This window comes from Argentina silus (assembly GCF_951799395.1).
Source record: "Argentina silus genome assembly, chromosome: 12".
In the NCBI taxonomy this organism is placed as follows: Eukaryota; Metazoa; Chordata; class Actinopteri; order Argentiniformes; family Argentinidae; genus Argentina; species Argentina silus.
This window is the reverse complement of record NC_139666.1, coordinates 17,272,839-17,286,475: the sequence shown is the minus strand read 5'-3', so window position 1 is coordinate 17,286,475 and position 13,637 is coordinate 17,272,839. Positions and strand designations below refer to the sequence as shown.

Sequence of the window (13,637 nt, the reverse complement as noted above, 5' to 3'; positions counted from 1 at the left end):
AGGAACAGAACTTTTTATTTAAAAAAAAAAAAAAATTATCAGCTGACCGGATGTCTTTTTAAAATATGTGCAGACATTGGTGTGTCTGTGTGGGTAGTTTTAAGTATGTTCTCATACAGAGGGCCGAGGCTATTACACATTCTAAATGCCATTCTGCTACCTTCTCCAGCAGTGCACGCTGTGTACAACATCAAACTAATAGACCTGACATGAATTGAAGGACAGATTAAAAATCCCCCCTTTTATGTCCCTCCCTGATAAAATTCTAATTAACTTTGGTGAGGAAATGACAGGTGATGACAAGGGTATGTGCAGAACACATCACTCCACAATCAGGGCTGGGCTGGATGATGAGTTAGACCGTATGAGGTAACGACCCTGTGTCAGGTTGTTTGAAGGCAGGTACTACCTCGTACTGTCGCCTGACGGCCAATCTGTTTCGGATTTAGTCACTGTGTTGATGTCATGGAAAACAAGATGATTGACAAGTAAAAAAAAACCTAACCCTAAAAAATGTAACAAGACTAACTGAATTGTACAAACGTAAACTACATAATCTACAGTATATCCTTAATGTACTGTAGGCTGGTTAGATAATGGTTAAACATCAGTTGGAAATCACGTTTTAGGGAGTGTGTTGTCATCTGACTGCGGAGTAGACCATTGGGAGTTGTAGAGCACTGTAGGTAGATGTGGAGGCTGGTGGAGGTAGAAATCAGAGGACGGGTTCATTGTAATGCATGGAGCGGAATGAGGAATGGTATCTAACACGTCCGATTTCTACCTCCACCAGCCTCCCCTGGTAGATTTGCATGATAACATGCAAATCCTCCACTCATTTCATACTAAGGGTTACTCCTTTCTTTGGTGTAATGTGTGGCATCCCAGTCTTACCTAACAGGGGAGAACTTGTTAGAGACAAGCCATTGACTGGCACATGGCCAGCAATGACAGGATCCAATCTAGATGTCACAGAATTTAACTCAGCTCATCATCTCCAAAACACACTTAGAGCTGTAAAGAGAGCTGGAGAATTAAATGTGAATCAGTATTCCGGTTCGTGTTCAGCTGCAACAGTGAAGCCGGGTGAATTAATGTAGGGCCTGAAAACTTGGTCCCCTGTCACCTCAGGCATAATAACTTTTGGAGCATATCTAGATGCTCCAGCTGCGACATCAGCAGCCTTATCATTCATGCGCTACGCTACAGTACAGCTTCCTCTGCTTTAAAAAAAAAAAAAAAAGCCAAATTGAAAGTCCAATGCATTTAAATGCTTGTGATACTGTGCCCACTTGAGTAAGAAGGGGGACAAACAACGATTGGAATGCTGAAGGAGGCCATGGAGAGACATAACAAGTGTTCCTGTTCTGATTCTAACAATCCCATTCTGTTCACTCTCTGTTTCTTTTCTGCAACGGGTTTCAAAAGAGGAGAGGTGTCGTACTTGACTTTTCTCTGTAATCCTTTTGATTCTTGTACCTGGATGAATTATTCTCTTGGTTTAGATGGTTTCCCTTGACAAGGTCGGGGGAAGACCCTCCAGGTCAGTAATGTAACACTGAAAAAATGTTTCTGAGTGAACACAGCATGAACTAAAGGGCTGTCTCCTCTTACATGGTGGGAGAGGAGAGGAGAGGAGAAGATAGGAGAGGAGAGGGGAGGGGAGGGGAGGGGAAGACAGGAGAGGAGTTGGGTTCACAAGTCAAGTCTACATACAGGCCTAACTATGGAGATATTGCCTTCCAATTATTACACCTTAATACATGGGTATAAAGCACTCACCATTATGTTATATAGGTGAAATATTGGCTTTTAACATCCTTGACAGACATTATACAATATACTGTACCTAAACTATGATTGACTGAATGATTAAATGTGTTTCATTCTTTAAAAATAAACAATTACTAATTTTGTATGATAAAAGCAGTACATGCTATTGCATCAAACTTGCATTATTTCAATGCCTCTGTATTGCGACCAGAGATGGAATTCATTACTGAGCTTCTCAAACACAAATGATCAATGTCATTTGTTTACTGCTGTTTAATCTCTTTTGAATGAGCTTTACCCTTTTGTGAGTCCAAGATAAGATTCAAAGTTGACAATCATATGGAGGTAGGACTCAGATCCAGACTGATATTACTTTTGTTTAACAAAAGGTCGCTGTACAAGCTTTTTCAAGTTTGAGAAATGGCTCTTTATCAGGAGAGAGAATCGCTTTTCAGTGCAGTATGTGCCATCCAACAAAAGAAGAAAAAAAACTCACTATAAAGGATATTCAACATGGAGAACATTGCAGAATAAGGATGACAGATTTTCCAGTCGAAACCTTTGCAAAAAGTTAACATGAAAACTTTTTTTAAGCGTCTCGAAAATGATGAAATACCCTGAAAACCATTGTGCTCAGGGGAGATACAGATTTGTATGTATCCTGCAGTGCAAATCCCTACACTTTTGTAAACAGCCACTTTTGCTTTGCAAGAACATGTACTGGACAGTCAGTCAGTGATCACACAGAACCTATCTATGCTATCAGTGGAGTGCATTTCCCACAATAGTTTCACAAATTCTCTAGCTTCCACAGACCATAACTTGTTCCTATCAATTGATTGAAATGAGTGAAAACTGATCTGATAAGGAGCTCGGTGCTCCTACCTCATTTATTTAATCCCAATATTTATCTGTTTCCTTCAGTAAGCTTCTTAAAGCTCCTAGTGAAGTGTTTGAGTGAGCCTTATGTAGACTGAACACCATGGCAACAGGTCTTGTGAGACATCGTTGGTGATGACATGACTACATTTAGAATCAATTCAGATCACAAGTGGATTAGTGTCTGATGGTTTCTAAAGAGTGCACCAAGAGTGAAAACCAGGTTGCTTCGGAATTAATAGATTCAAAAATTAATTATTTTACAAGCAAGATGCATCTGTTCATAGAGTCGTCTACCACAGGGTAGACAAGCCCACTAGCTTCTAATCTTTCAGGTTCTGTTAAATTTAAATGGGTGTTAGAGGAGAAAAGTTTGAATACATTATCACAGAACAAGCTGTTCAGTGTTTGATATAACATTGTCAGAAAGCTTGGCCATCCCTCTTCACAAGGAGAAAACAGCATTGCCTTCTGATATTTATAAAGCTCTTTCAGAAAAACTTCACATCACTCCTAAATTATAGAGTTATTCCACCAGATCACAGGAGTGGTTAGGTCTTGAGGTCCTGCATGTTTCCACCGACCTTGAAAAAACAGCTTTTAGCCAGTCTTCTCCGAAAAAGTGGAACGAACTCCAAGCAATCCTAAAACTAGACTTTTTAGTACTGCTTGATCATTTTAGGTTGCTCTAGGGTCCTGGTTACAGAGGAGTGTTCATGTTTTGTATGAAATTGTATTTTGTGTTTATTTTTTTTTGTGTTGCTTGTTTTCTTGTTTGTATCCTATGCAGTTGTATCATTTGTATTACAGGGCCCCCTTAAAATGTGACTCCCTGTTAAAACAGAGGTAAACTGTACTGTACATCGCAACACATTAATTCCAAAGCATTGCAATGTAACATAGTAACATGTCTGTCACTGCAATTTAAACACCAGACAAAAACAAAACAAAATACAAAAAATATATACAGTAACACAAAAAAGGGTTCTTGTCTCTGTAGAAGAACCCTTTTTGGTTCCATGTTAAACCCTTTTCCACAGAGGGTTCTGCATGGCACCAAAAAGTGTTCTTCATGCCACCAAAAATGATTATTTAAAGGATTCTCAATAAAGAAATAACCTTCTAGTGGAACCTTGTCTGATAGAAAAAATCAGATGAAAAAAATCTAAAAAAGCCTGCTTTTCATGACACAAAGTGAATTCTCCTCACAGATGACAGTCATCACACAGTCTATTGAAGTGAACTCAAAAACGGCAATTTCAGTCGGGAGGTTATTTAAGAACACAGTGCCCCCTGGTGGCTCATTTAACACACTTGCTGTAGGTGCTGCCTAATGTAGAGGAAACACCTCAGTAGGTACGGAAATAATGCACTTGTACCAAAGCTAATACACCATAATATGTGGACTGTTATAAATGAAAGTTTGACTGACCATTCTCATTTGCACATTTGTACCCTTTCCCTGTCAGAAGAATAACACTGTTTGAACCTTGAAAGTTGCAGGAGTGAAGATATCTAAATTGTGGAGACCCTTGGAGACAGATGATGTATCATGGGTATTACCTAAGCTTATTCCATCTGTGTTCAATCTCCATACAGGCCTCCATCCTCTGGCTAGCCGAGCCCACCAGACGGCTTCTATAAAAGCACCATTAAACACATGACATATCAGACAGACACTGGATGATTTCCCCAGTGAAAGGCTCGCATCAGTCCTGGCAGCGGCGTATAAGCTTTGAAACAGAGACGGGATGCTTGTGTTGAGGGTTTCACATTTCTTGGCCATCGACTGTGCTTGGCGCCATGCAGACCCGGTTTGTTTTCTAAGCACGAGGATTAAAATCTCCCCACAAGGAGCCAAGGAAAATCTAAAAAAGGAATTGAAGAATTTGAGATGTTTGCACAAAACCCTAGGACTATTTGTGCTTTTCCCCACTCATTTTCATTCTTCGCCTCACAAGAGCTTATTTTCATTTGTGGAAAATGAGGACAAACTCTCACCTTGGCTCTTGTACGCATTAGCAAAAGGCGAGAACCGTGGAGAACCGAGGACTCTGGAGTGTTTCCATTAATTTACATATGAATATTGGATGTATGCTTATGCAGATATCATTTCATTACAGCTGGAATGGAAGAATAGATTAAGAGAATAGCTTATCACAGTAATCAAATGTAATGCATGCGTAGGGAATGAAATATGCATGACAAATTGGCTTTGGAGAACGTACAGCAGGCAGGTCCTCTGAACCCCTGAACAGAAACTCATTGAAATTCCTTTCATTACCGATATAGCACTAGAGCCAGAGAGAAGGAGAGGGAGAGGGAGAGAGGGAGAGAGGGAGAAAGGGTAGAATCCTATCATTATGATCCCTGAAAGTAGAATATCATAGAATATGATAATAGTGGTTATTAGCGTTCACATGCTCGAATAAAGATGAATACAGAGGCGGCCATTACGGTTTGGTCATTTTATTTACAAATGTTATTGAACAAAGTTTGCCTCAATGCCATACAGTATATAATATCTTTTTTCTCAGGCAATAAAACTTAAACTTCTCAAATGCATAAGCCCACTATCAATGAGAAAAACTCCAATGCATTTCATCTGAATAATCTTTTCCCCCAAAACAAACAAAAAAGGCACATCGATAAAAATAAACAAGATAATATCTTAGTTGTCAACAAACCGTTTTATAGCACAAGACTCAAAGGTAGAAAGAAAGCCTAGACAAAATGAGATGAAACTGCAGGCTTTCCCCAGTCTAACATGAAAACTCTTATGTCTCTGAAATCTGTCAGAATTAATTATAATCAATAATCTTATGGACAAGACCAACATCGGTTTTGAGTATCGTTTTTTGCTAAAACATCTAAAACTCGCAGGCATGCATGTCCCTTATACTTTGTACGACCAATTTGTAATACTTTGATATAAACACGTTAACTTTGATATTTGTCAATCTCACCCTCTCGCGTGTAAAGTGTAAAAAGAAGGTATAGATAGATAGTTGAAGAATCAGGGCTTTGTAGAATCATAAACACAAATACATCTAAACTTCTCATTCTCAATCTAGCCAAGAGTGTCACGGCTGGTGGCCATGGCTGCAGTGTTCATGGGTTGTAGTCAGGAGTAGTCTCCTCCTCTATCTGTTGTAGTACAGTGATCTCACATGGAGGTTGGCTGTCCAGCTACAGGGAAGGGAAGACAAGTGTGACTACAATACGCATCCATACAATCGCCTTCACAGGGAGTTTGCTGTTTATGCATTAAACCATCATTTATTTCTCTATTTGAGAGTTCTGGGCGTATGATTTACTTACTATACAATATAACATGATACCACACAGCACAACTCAAAAACAAATCCAGACTAATTAAACACTGCTTAGAAGAAGGTTTGCACTTCTGTCAATATAACCCCTACTAGTTAGTTACTTTATAATCAGGAGAAGTCAAAATACTATCTTTTACAGTTTTACTGACATCTCACAGTGCCTCCTGGAAGCTTCTGTAATAGGCTGAGGAGAAAGTACTTACTTTTGAATCGCATGTAGCAGGAGTTACAGTAGAGCTGTCTGTTTCGTATTCTGACCTCTGCTCCAGCCTCCGATCCTCCCAGGTCGGACTTACAGTCGATGCACTGGGGGTAAGAGAGGGGCAGGGGGAGAGAGAGGGGCTGAGTCAGAGCCTGGTCCTACTGTCTACTCCCCAGGTGGGGAGAGGTGAGGACAGACTGAGGACACTGTCCTCCTGAGCAGCAGCCATGAGGAGAGCCGGGGGAGAGGGATGGGCGTATACCCTCAGCGACAGCCAGAGACACAGAGCGAATGAGAGACACCAAACACTGACTTGACAGACAGAGGGACCAATAAGAAGAGGGAGAACATGCCCAAGCACAGATGCAGGGACCTTGCGGTTCATTGTGATGTCAGATGCCCCAGGACCGATCAACCAACCCATATGAAGCATTAGGAGGTTAGGGGGGGAGCTAGGTGAATGATTGATTGATTAGTTTGATTAGCGAGGTTTGGCACATATGCACACAGAGAACCATGGAAACAAGATCAACTCATGTAGCAAATATGAGTGAGATCATTTCACTGTAGGTTTGAAAACGTTTCAGATCCAACTGAGATTCATTCATATTAATCAGATTAGTATCAGGTTAGTGTTGAGATGATCGGGAGGGTTTAATTTGAGGACAAGCCAGGACGGACTACAACCTCCAGGCCCCACTGGTCCGGGTCGGTGTGTGAACTTTGAACTCTCACCTTAAAGCAGGTCAAATGATAACAGAGTCCCAGGGACTCGATGATCATGGCTGCTCCCTTGCCCAGCGGTGTGTCACAGAACGTACAGATTTTCTTGCCACTCACTGACCTAGATTATAGAACGTAGAACCATGACTGGAGAGCCAAGAACACACATACTCGGCGTCTGTGAGCAACGTCAACAACAATCACACACAGCACTGGGAGAAAAGGACCAGGTGCGTGACAGCTGAGACTGTCCTTAGAAGTGCTGAGTCAGGTGTAACTGCATGCAGTTCAAATAAAACACAATGCTAAGAAGCAACAATAAGGGAGGTGTGTTCCAATATTCTGAAATGACCTCCTTTGCTTTTCTTTGTGGCCAGTGAAAAGGAACGCAGCAACATGGCATAAACCTACCTAGCCCACACTTGCACTGGCCCAGTCCATTCAAACAAGACTCAGACGAAAGGAGACTAACAAAAGAAGCCATCTGAGAATATTGGGACAGCCTGTGGTGTATAGTATGAACACTGAAAACAAGCCTGAGGTAGAAGTAGCCCTTAACCACAGATCAAGCATCATTATACTGTACCCCAATATTACCCATAAACATTACATACTAACTATCTGACCACTTACCAGTGGTTAGTGCCAACTCCTACTGATTCCTAGAGACATTTTGACAAAGAAGCATTGTAACCAGTGATTGGTCGTTACCTGCTGTGCTGCTGTGATGATGGGCGTGACTCGGGGGCTGAGTCCTCGCCGGGGCCAGGGCCTGGAGACAGGGTGGGGGAGGGGGAGGAGGGGGAGGGCGAGCGCTGGGACCAGGAAGAGGGGTTTCCTCCCCCCTGTCTGAGGGAGCTCATGGAGAGTGAGGAGGGAAGGGTGGCCGAGCCAGGACGGCCGCTGTACCCCCCGCCATAGGAGGAAGTGTTACCCGAGAGGGCGGAGTGAGGCCGGCTGTAGTTGGGTATAGAGGAGGTGCTACCTGGTGTCCATGACGACCGCCAGGACGAGCGGGGCACGTCCAGGTTGTCGAGAGACTCGCCTCTGCAAAGCCAAGCGAGCGGGCGAATGTTAGTCAATAATAAAAGAAGAAGCATTAGTGTCTGAATAAAAACTGTGACACCTCATTTGATAACAGGTTCATGTTCGGCAGGAGAACCTCTAGTGTTGGCTAAAGCAGGTAAAGCAACCCAAAGCATTCAAGTAACTGAAAATAGTTATTTTTACAGTTACTTCAAGTGTTTGTTGTAGGTTAGGTGTTATTCAGACTGGCATTCCATTGCAATGAATGATCAGTCCTTAATATGCACCATGAGACACCATGAGACACTTGGTGGGTGACTTCTACTCCCAGCCTACTAGGGCCCAGTATTTCAAAACAGAATGATCCGGATTCTTTTTTTTTGCGGCAGATTTTGAGTAGCATAGGGGAAATCAGATAGCTCGATCTGATCCTGGATTAGCAAAAAACAGAATTCGGATCATTCTGATCCAGATGAAAAGTTCTGAAATACTGGGCCCTAAAGACAATACCTCACTCTTAAAATGCCTCTCTCTCAAACTCAAGTGTGTCAGATCACTGATCAAGTGTTCATCAAGGAAGCGGGCATTCTTAAAACTATTCAGACGTGATGGACACAAACTAGATTCATACTATCCATCTCTACCTCATCACATAATGAACAGTACTTGAGTATCAGCTCCAACCCTCCCAGACCCCCCCAGGCTAGCGGAGCCTTGAATGCGCCCCAGGTGGAGTACCTCCGAATGAGCCCGGCAAGGGTTTCAGGCTCCTTGCTGGTGGTGGTGCTGGTGGAACGCTGGCGGATCCAGCTGTTGTCTGTCGTCAGGTGGGTCTTCTTCTTCATCTCCCTCAGGATCTGTTGCCTCTCCTGCTCAGCCTGAGACTGGCCCTGGCCCTTTCTCGCCCACGATGACGCCTCGCTCGGCCCACTGCTAGCAACTGTGGCCAATGACAGAGGAGAGGGAGTCAGGAAATAAACAAATCACAGACCAATGAGAGAGGAGATGGAGTCAGGAAATAAACAAATCACAGACCAATGAGAGGGGAGAGAGAATCAAAAAACAAGGGCATATACTGTAGGAGCAGTGACCGACTTAACAGGAAGCCATTCATTCTAGAGCGATGAGAGTACGTACCAAACACATTTGATAGAGACTGATTGTTCCGTATAATCATGAATTCATTCACTAATTAATTAATCACTGAGCTAATTTTTTTAATTCATTCAGTTTTTCCAAACAACAAAGGTTGAGTTGCAGACATAGGAAGTGAAGTGACCCGTGAGGGACAAACGTGTAACAGCAAATCGACTGACTGATTTACCACTTTGGTATTGAGTAAACCAAGGAGGTTGACCTTGTGAAATTTACTGGGTGACAGACTGCCTGATTGATCAATTGATTCTTCCAGTATCAATCAAAGTGCTGTCATGTTAATTTGGTGAAATGTCAGCAGCAATTGATTGGCTGACTGATGGATTGATTGAGGACAGCTGGTGGATCAGAACAGCTGGTGGCCATTGGGCTTTTGCCCACCTCTCTCTGGCTGTCTGTATCTCATGGCATTGAGGATGTTCCTTCTCTCCAGCTCCAGCTCTGATGCGGCCCTCAGACTCTGTTCTTTCCTGTCACGCTTACGCCTCAACTCCTCCTCCAGAAACCTCTGGGCCATGCCTCCCCCTCGACTGTACCAGCCTGGGTACAGCCCATACACACACACACACACACACACACACACACACACACACACACACACACACACACACACACACTGACTTACTGACACATAGATTCAAACACACACACACACACACACACGCACGCATGCACACACACACTTGACACAGACAGTCAATCGCCCGCCTTACACACTTATACCACAGCCCCCTGAGGTGAGCAGTTAAGCCTTCCATGTCTTCACTATGGATCCATACCTAATGGATCCACGGGTGATCCAACTTCTGTCAATGTGAATTGATAGATGAACTGGTGAACAATGAGGTCAAACTGACTAACCTTTTGCCTCTGGTTTCTCCACATCATCGAGCTCGGGAGTAGATTTGGACTTTGCCCTGCCAATCCAGATAAAACAGATTTAAGAGCATAATCCATAATACTCATTATCTCCCAATCAAGGAAACTTAAGGAAAACAGATTACATTGTTCCATTGATCTACCTGGAGTATACAACTGCCTGTTACATACATAAATACATAAACAGATATACTGAGGGCTATGGGACATATCAAGACCATATCAAGACAACGGTTAGACCAGGTTAAACAGTGCTGTATAAAAAGTAAGGGACATGGGTTGAGGTAATCATTTGGCCCTGTTGGTTAGACATTGACTGCTGAATTAGCTATGGAGTGGTACAGTAAGCACACACACACACACACACACGCACACGCACACACACACGCACACGCACGCACACGCACACACACACACACACACACACACACACACACACACACACACACACACACACACACACACACACACACACCTGTCTGCCATGGATATCTCATGCCTGGCATAGCCATGCGAGTCGCCCGCCCTGTGATCCAGGGGGCAGGGTGTAGAGAGAGGCAGGGGGTTAGAGCAGACAGACAGATACAGGACAAAGCACAGACAGACAGGCAGACAGACTATTAGTGGTTAGGGTTACTGCAGAGGTTACAATACAGACACTTGAACAGGCAATGCTCCAATGCAGATTACAGATTAGGGCAAATATTCAGGTTTGAGGACAAGCTGAGGTTATTCTATAACAGAGTTAGAGACAGTTAAATCAAAGTGGCATTCTCAAGCCAAGCAGGCTACTGTCTGCTGATGGACATCCTACTAACCACTGCTGCTGTTCCTGGGCTCTCTCTCTCTCCCTGCGCTGCAGCTCAGTAGCCTCCTGGCGCCTCCTCTCCTCCTCTCTCCTCCGCTGCCATTTCAGCTCGTCTTCCTCCCTCTTCTTCCTCTCCTCCTCCTCCAGCTCTTCTCTCCTCTTCCTCTCCTCCTGGAGACGCAGCAGCTCACGCTCCTCCTCGTCCCTCTTCCCCCTCTCCTCCTCCTGTCTTTGCTGCTCCTCCTGCTCCCTCCTCCTCCTCTCTTCCTCCTGTGCCACCTCCTGGTCTTCCCAGGGGGAAGTGTGCTGGCTGAGCGGGGAGAGGGGGCTGATGCTGCGGCTATCCACCTCCAGTGTCTTCTGCTCCTGCATAGGGACCAAGGAAGAGTCAACAAGAGAAGGCTTAACTCTGTGAAACACATTCACGTTTCAACGACAGGTGTCTAATTGTAGGAACTAAGGGGTTGATGCAAGTCTGATCCCTGTCAATATTCATTGCTGGGGAACTTTTAATAGCAGCAGCCATACTATATATGCCATTTAGTAATAATATATGCCATTTAGCTGACGCTTTTATCCAAAGCTACTTATATTGCAGTGAGTGCATACATTTCAGTATATATAAATGGTCCCAGCAGGAATCAAACCCACAACCTAAGTGTTGTTAGCGCCATGCTCTACCAACTGAGCCACAGAGGACCATACTGTACATGTGACCTCCTCATGTGATGTGTCCTCCTCACCTCCCACTGGTGTTTGCTCCCCACAGTCACAGCCTCCCGCTGGGCCTTACGCCACTCCTCGTCCAGCTTCTCCTGGTCACGCTTGTACTTCTCCTGGAAACAAACACACAGGGAGATGTATGCTTGTGCCCATAGTGTATACACTGCACGCACACAGCCATACCATAGTAAAGACAATGCATCACTTTCAAAAACTACAAAGGGCACTTTGAAGTCAAGCTCAATGAGTTACCTAACATCTGAGGGTTAGAGTCAAAACCTTCACACAGTCGGCTGTGCATGAAACTGAAACAATTACAGATTTTTTTTCACCCCAAAACCACTCAGACGTTTTAACAAGCTCTTCACTCAAGCACGATCCCTGGAGTACGTGAACTTGGGCATGCTAGGCGGAAAGTCTATCCGGCTCATTAAGGAATTAGGCCGTTTAACCAACAGGGAATAGCACTGGAGGAATAACAAGTCCTCTCAAGCTGCTCTGCAGGGGTCAGGTTGGACACATTTGATCTTTTACTCCATAAATAGACCTTGGGAGGGTGTTATGGACAGAAGAGGGGAAGGATGGAGAGAGAATTTGTTATGGGGATGTTTCGCTAGTTTAATGCAGGCAGGCAGGCACTGAGGGTTCAATCGTACCAAATGCTTTGTTCCTGCACAGGGTGTTCATCTTGAAAACGTTAGAAGAACATTTCAACAGCAGTCTAGAATTGTTTCATGGATACCTAACGCCTAGGCAATCTCCTACTCTGCTACTGTAATGGTGCTCATTGTACTATTGGTTGCAGGATACTATTTATAGCCAAAACATCAAACGGTTCCCATTCAATGCAGTCCTTTTGTCTTCAGTGGACTTCATATGTGGTATGCTACACATGTGTAACACAGGGGGCGACAGGTCCCTACATTTAATAACATAATGCAAACATCAAACTGTACTTGCATGGCTATTGCCAGTGTTGTTGCTATGGTATTGTAATATACATGGTGGACAAATGGTTCATCCAGTGATTGCGAGACTAATTTGAGTCGGTCAGACCCTGTCTTTACCTGTAGGAGGAGCTCCTGCTCCCTCTGCCACTTCTCCTGGCGTCTGCGCTCTTCCTCAGGGTCCCAGGACCAGCGGGTAGAGGAAGGAGTGATGGAAGGAACGGCCAGCTAACAGAGAAGAGAAAAACACACAGTGTTACTGCACATACTCTACTGATGTTAGTGTCTGGAATGTCACTTGTACATTTGTGTGAAGCCAAAGGCAAATGTCCATACACAGGTTTTATCTTCATCATTCCATACACTGTATACAGCATCAGAGAAACAAGTATTAAGACAGTAGCACCTGACCATATACTTCTTTAGTCTCCATTTTCACAGTGTAGTGGAGACATCAATTTCCTAAAGTCATCTTAATGATCCACTTTCAACAATTTATGTTCACCTGATACTGACAGAAAGGTTGAGGAATGTTTGCTATCATCCTCTTCTCTGTTCTTAAGGTAATTGGCCAATTATGGGCTTAAGAGGGTAAATGATCCTGCCTCTGGGGCAGTAGTTAACCTTCCTCAAAGTGAAGATGTCCCTCATAATGGTCAGTGAAACCTGTGTAATGACAATCATATCCACTTACAAAGACCCTGTTAAGGACCTCAACGTAGCCAAAGAAAACACCATTTTAGGTATCAAAGAGTACTTACATCTGATATTGCGGACTCTGATCCTCCTTTGAAAGAAAATAAAACCCATACAATTTACAAATTAAATAGCATTCAGTCATCTTCTTACAGTCATAACTCAGAATGAGCTACAGGCTAGAGAACAGAGAAGTGTTATACATATTTATTGTACACACCTGTAGACTATACTACATCTCCACAAATCTGATAGGCTTGTTAAAACCTTAAGCTAAATTCCAGGTCAAGTGTGAGTTCAGAGTTTGAAAATGGAGTTTAATCTCTCGGCTATAATTTAGGATTTTAACAAGGCAGAGCAGACGAGGTATTTTAAGTTTACCTCCCTCGGATTCTGAGACTACGGGAGTCTAAGATCATTTATATAACAGTCTGTGATTGCTGAAGCAGATACTAAAAATGCTGATTGTTACACCAATTAGATCCAACCAA

At 43.4% G+C, this 13,637-nt stretch overlaps 1 protein-coding gene across 6 annotated transcripts in view; it reads right to left on the bottom strand.

The window, feature by feature from the left end:
- Nucleotides 1–5,107: 5,107 nt before the first annotated feature.
- lmo7a (LIM domain 7a) overlaps nt 5,108–13,637 on the bottom strand; it is a 52,372-nt gene continuing 43,842 nt past the window's right edge. For 4 of the 6 annotated variants that reach the window (XM_083681577.1, XM_083681574.1, XM_083681576.1 and 1 more), the window contains 11 exons: nt 13,212–13,237; nt 12,571–12,678; nt 11,524–11,616; nt 10,791–11,146; nt 10,448–10,498; nt 9,955–10,010; nt 8,677–8,878; nt 7,624–7,959; nt 6,925–7,033; nt 6,191–6,293; nt 5,108–5,841 (listed from right to left, as the gene is read on the bottom strand). In XM_083681577.1, the coding sequence (XP_083537703.1) occupies nt 5,819–5,841; nt 6,191–6,293; nt 6,925–7,033; nt 7,624–7,959; nt 8,677–8,878; nt 9,955–10,010; nt 10,448–10,498; nt 10,791–11,146; nt 11,524–11,616; nt 12,571–12,678; nt 13,212–13,237 (1,463 nt within the window). In that variant the 3' untranslated portion in view covers nt 5,108–5,818. The remainder of the gene's footprint in view (nt 5,842–6,190; nt 6,294–6,924; nt 7,034–7,623; nt 7,960–8,676; nt 8,879–9,954; nt 10,011–10,447; nt 10,499–10,790; nt 11,147–11,523; nt 11,617–12,570; nt 12,679–13,211; nt 13,238–13,637) is intronic. The other 2 variants (XM_083681575.1, XM_083681573.1) reach the window with 2 other exon arrangements.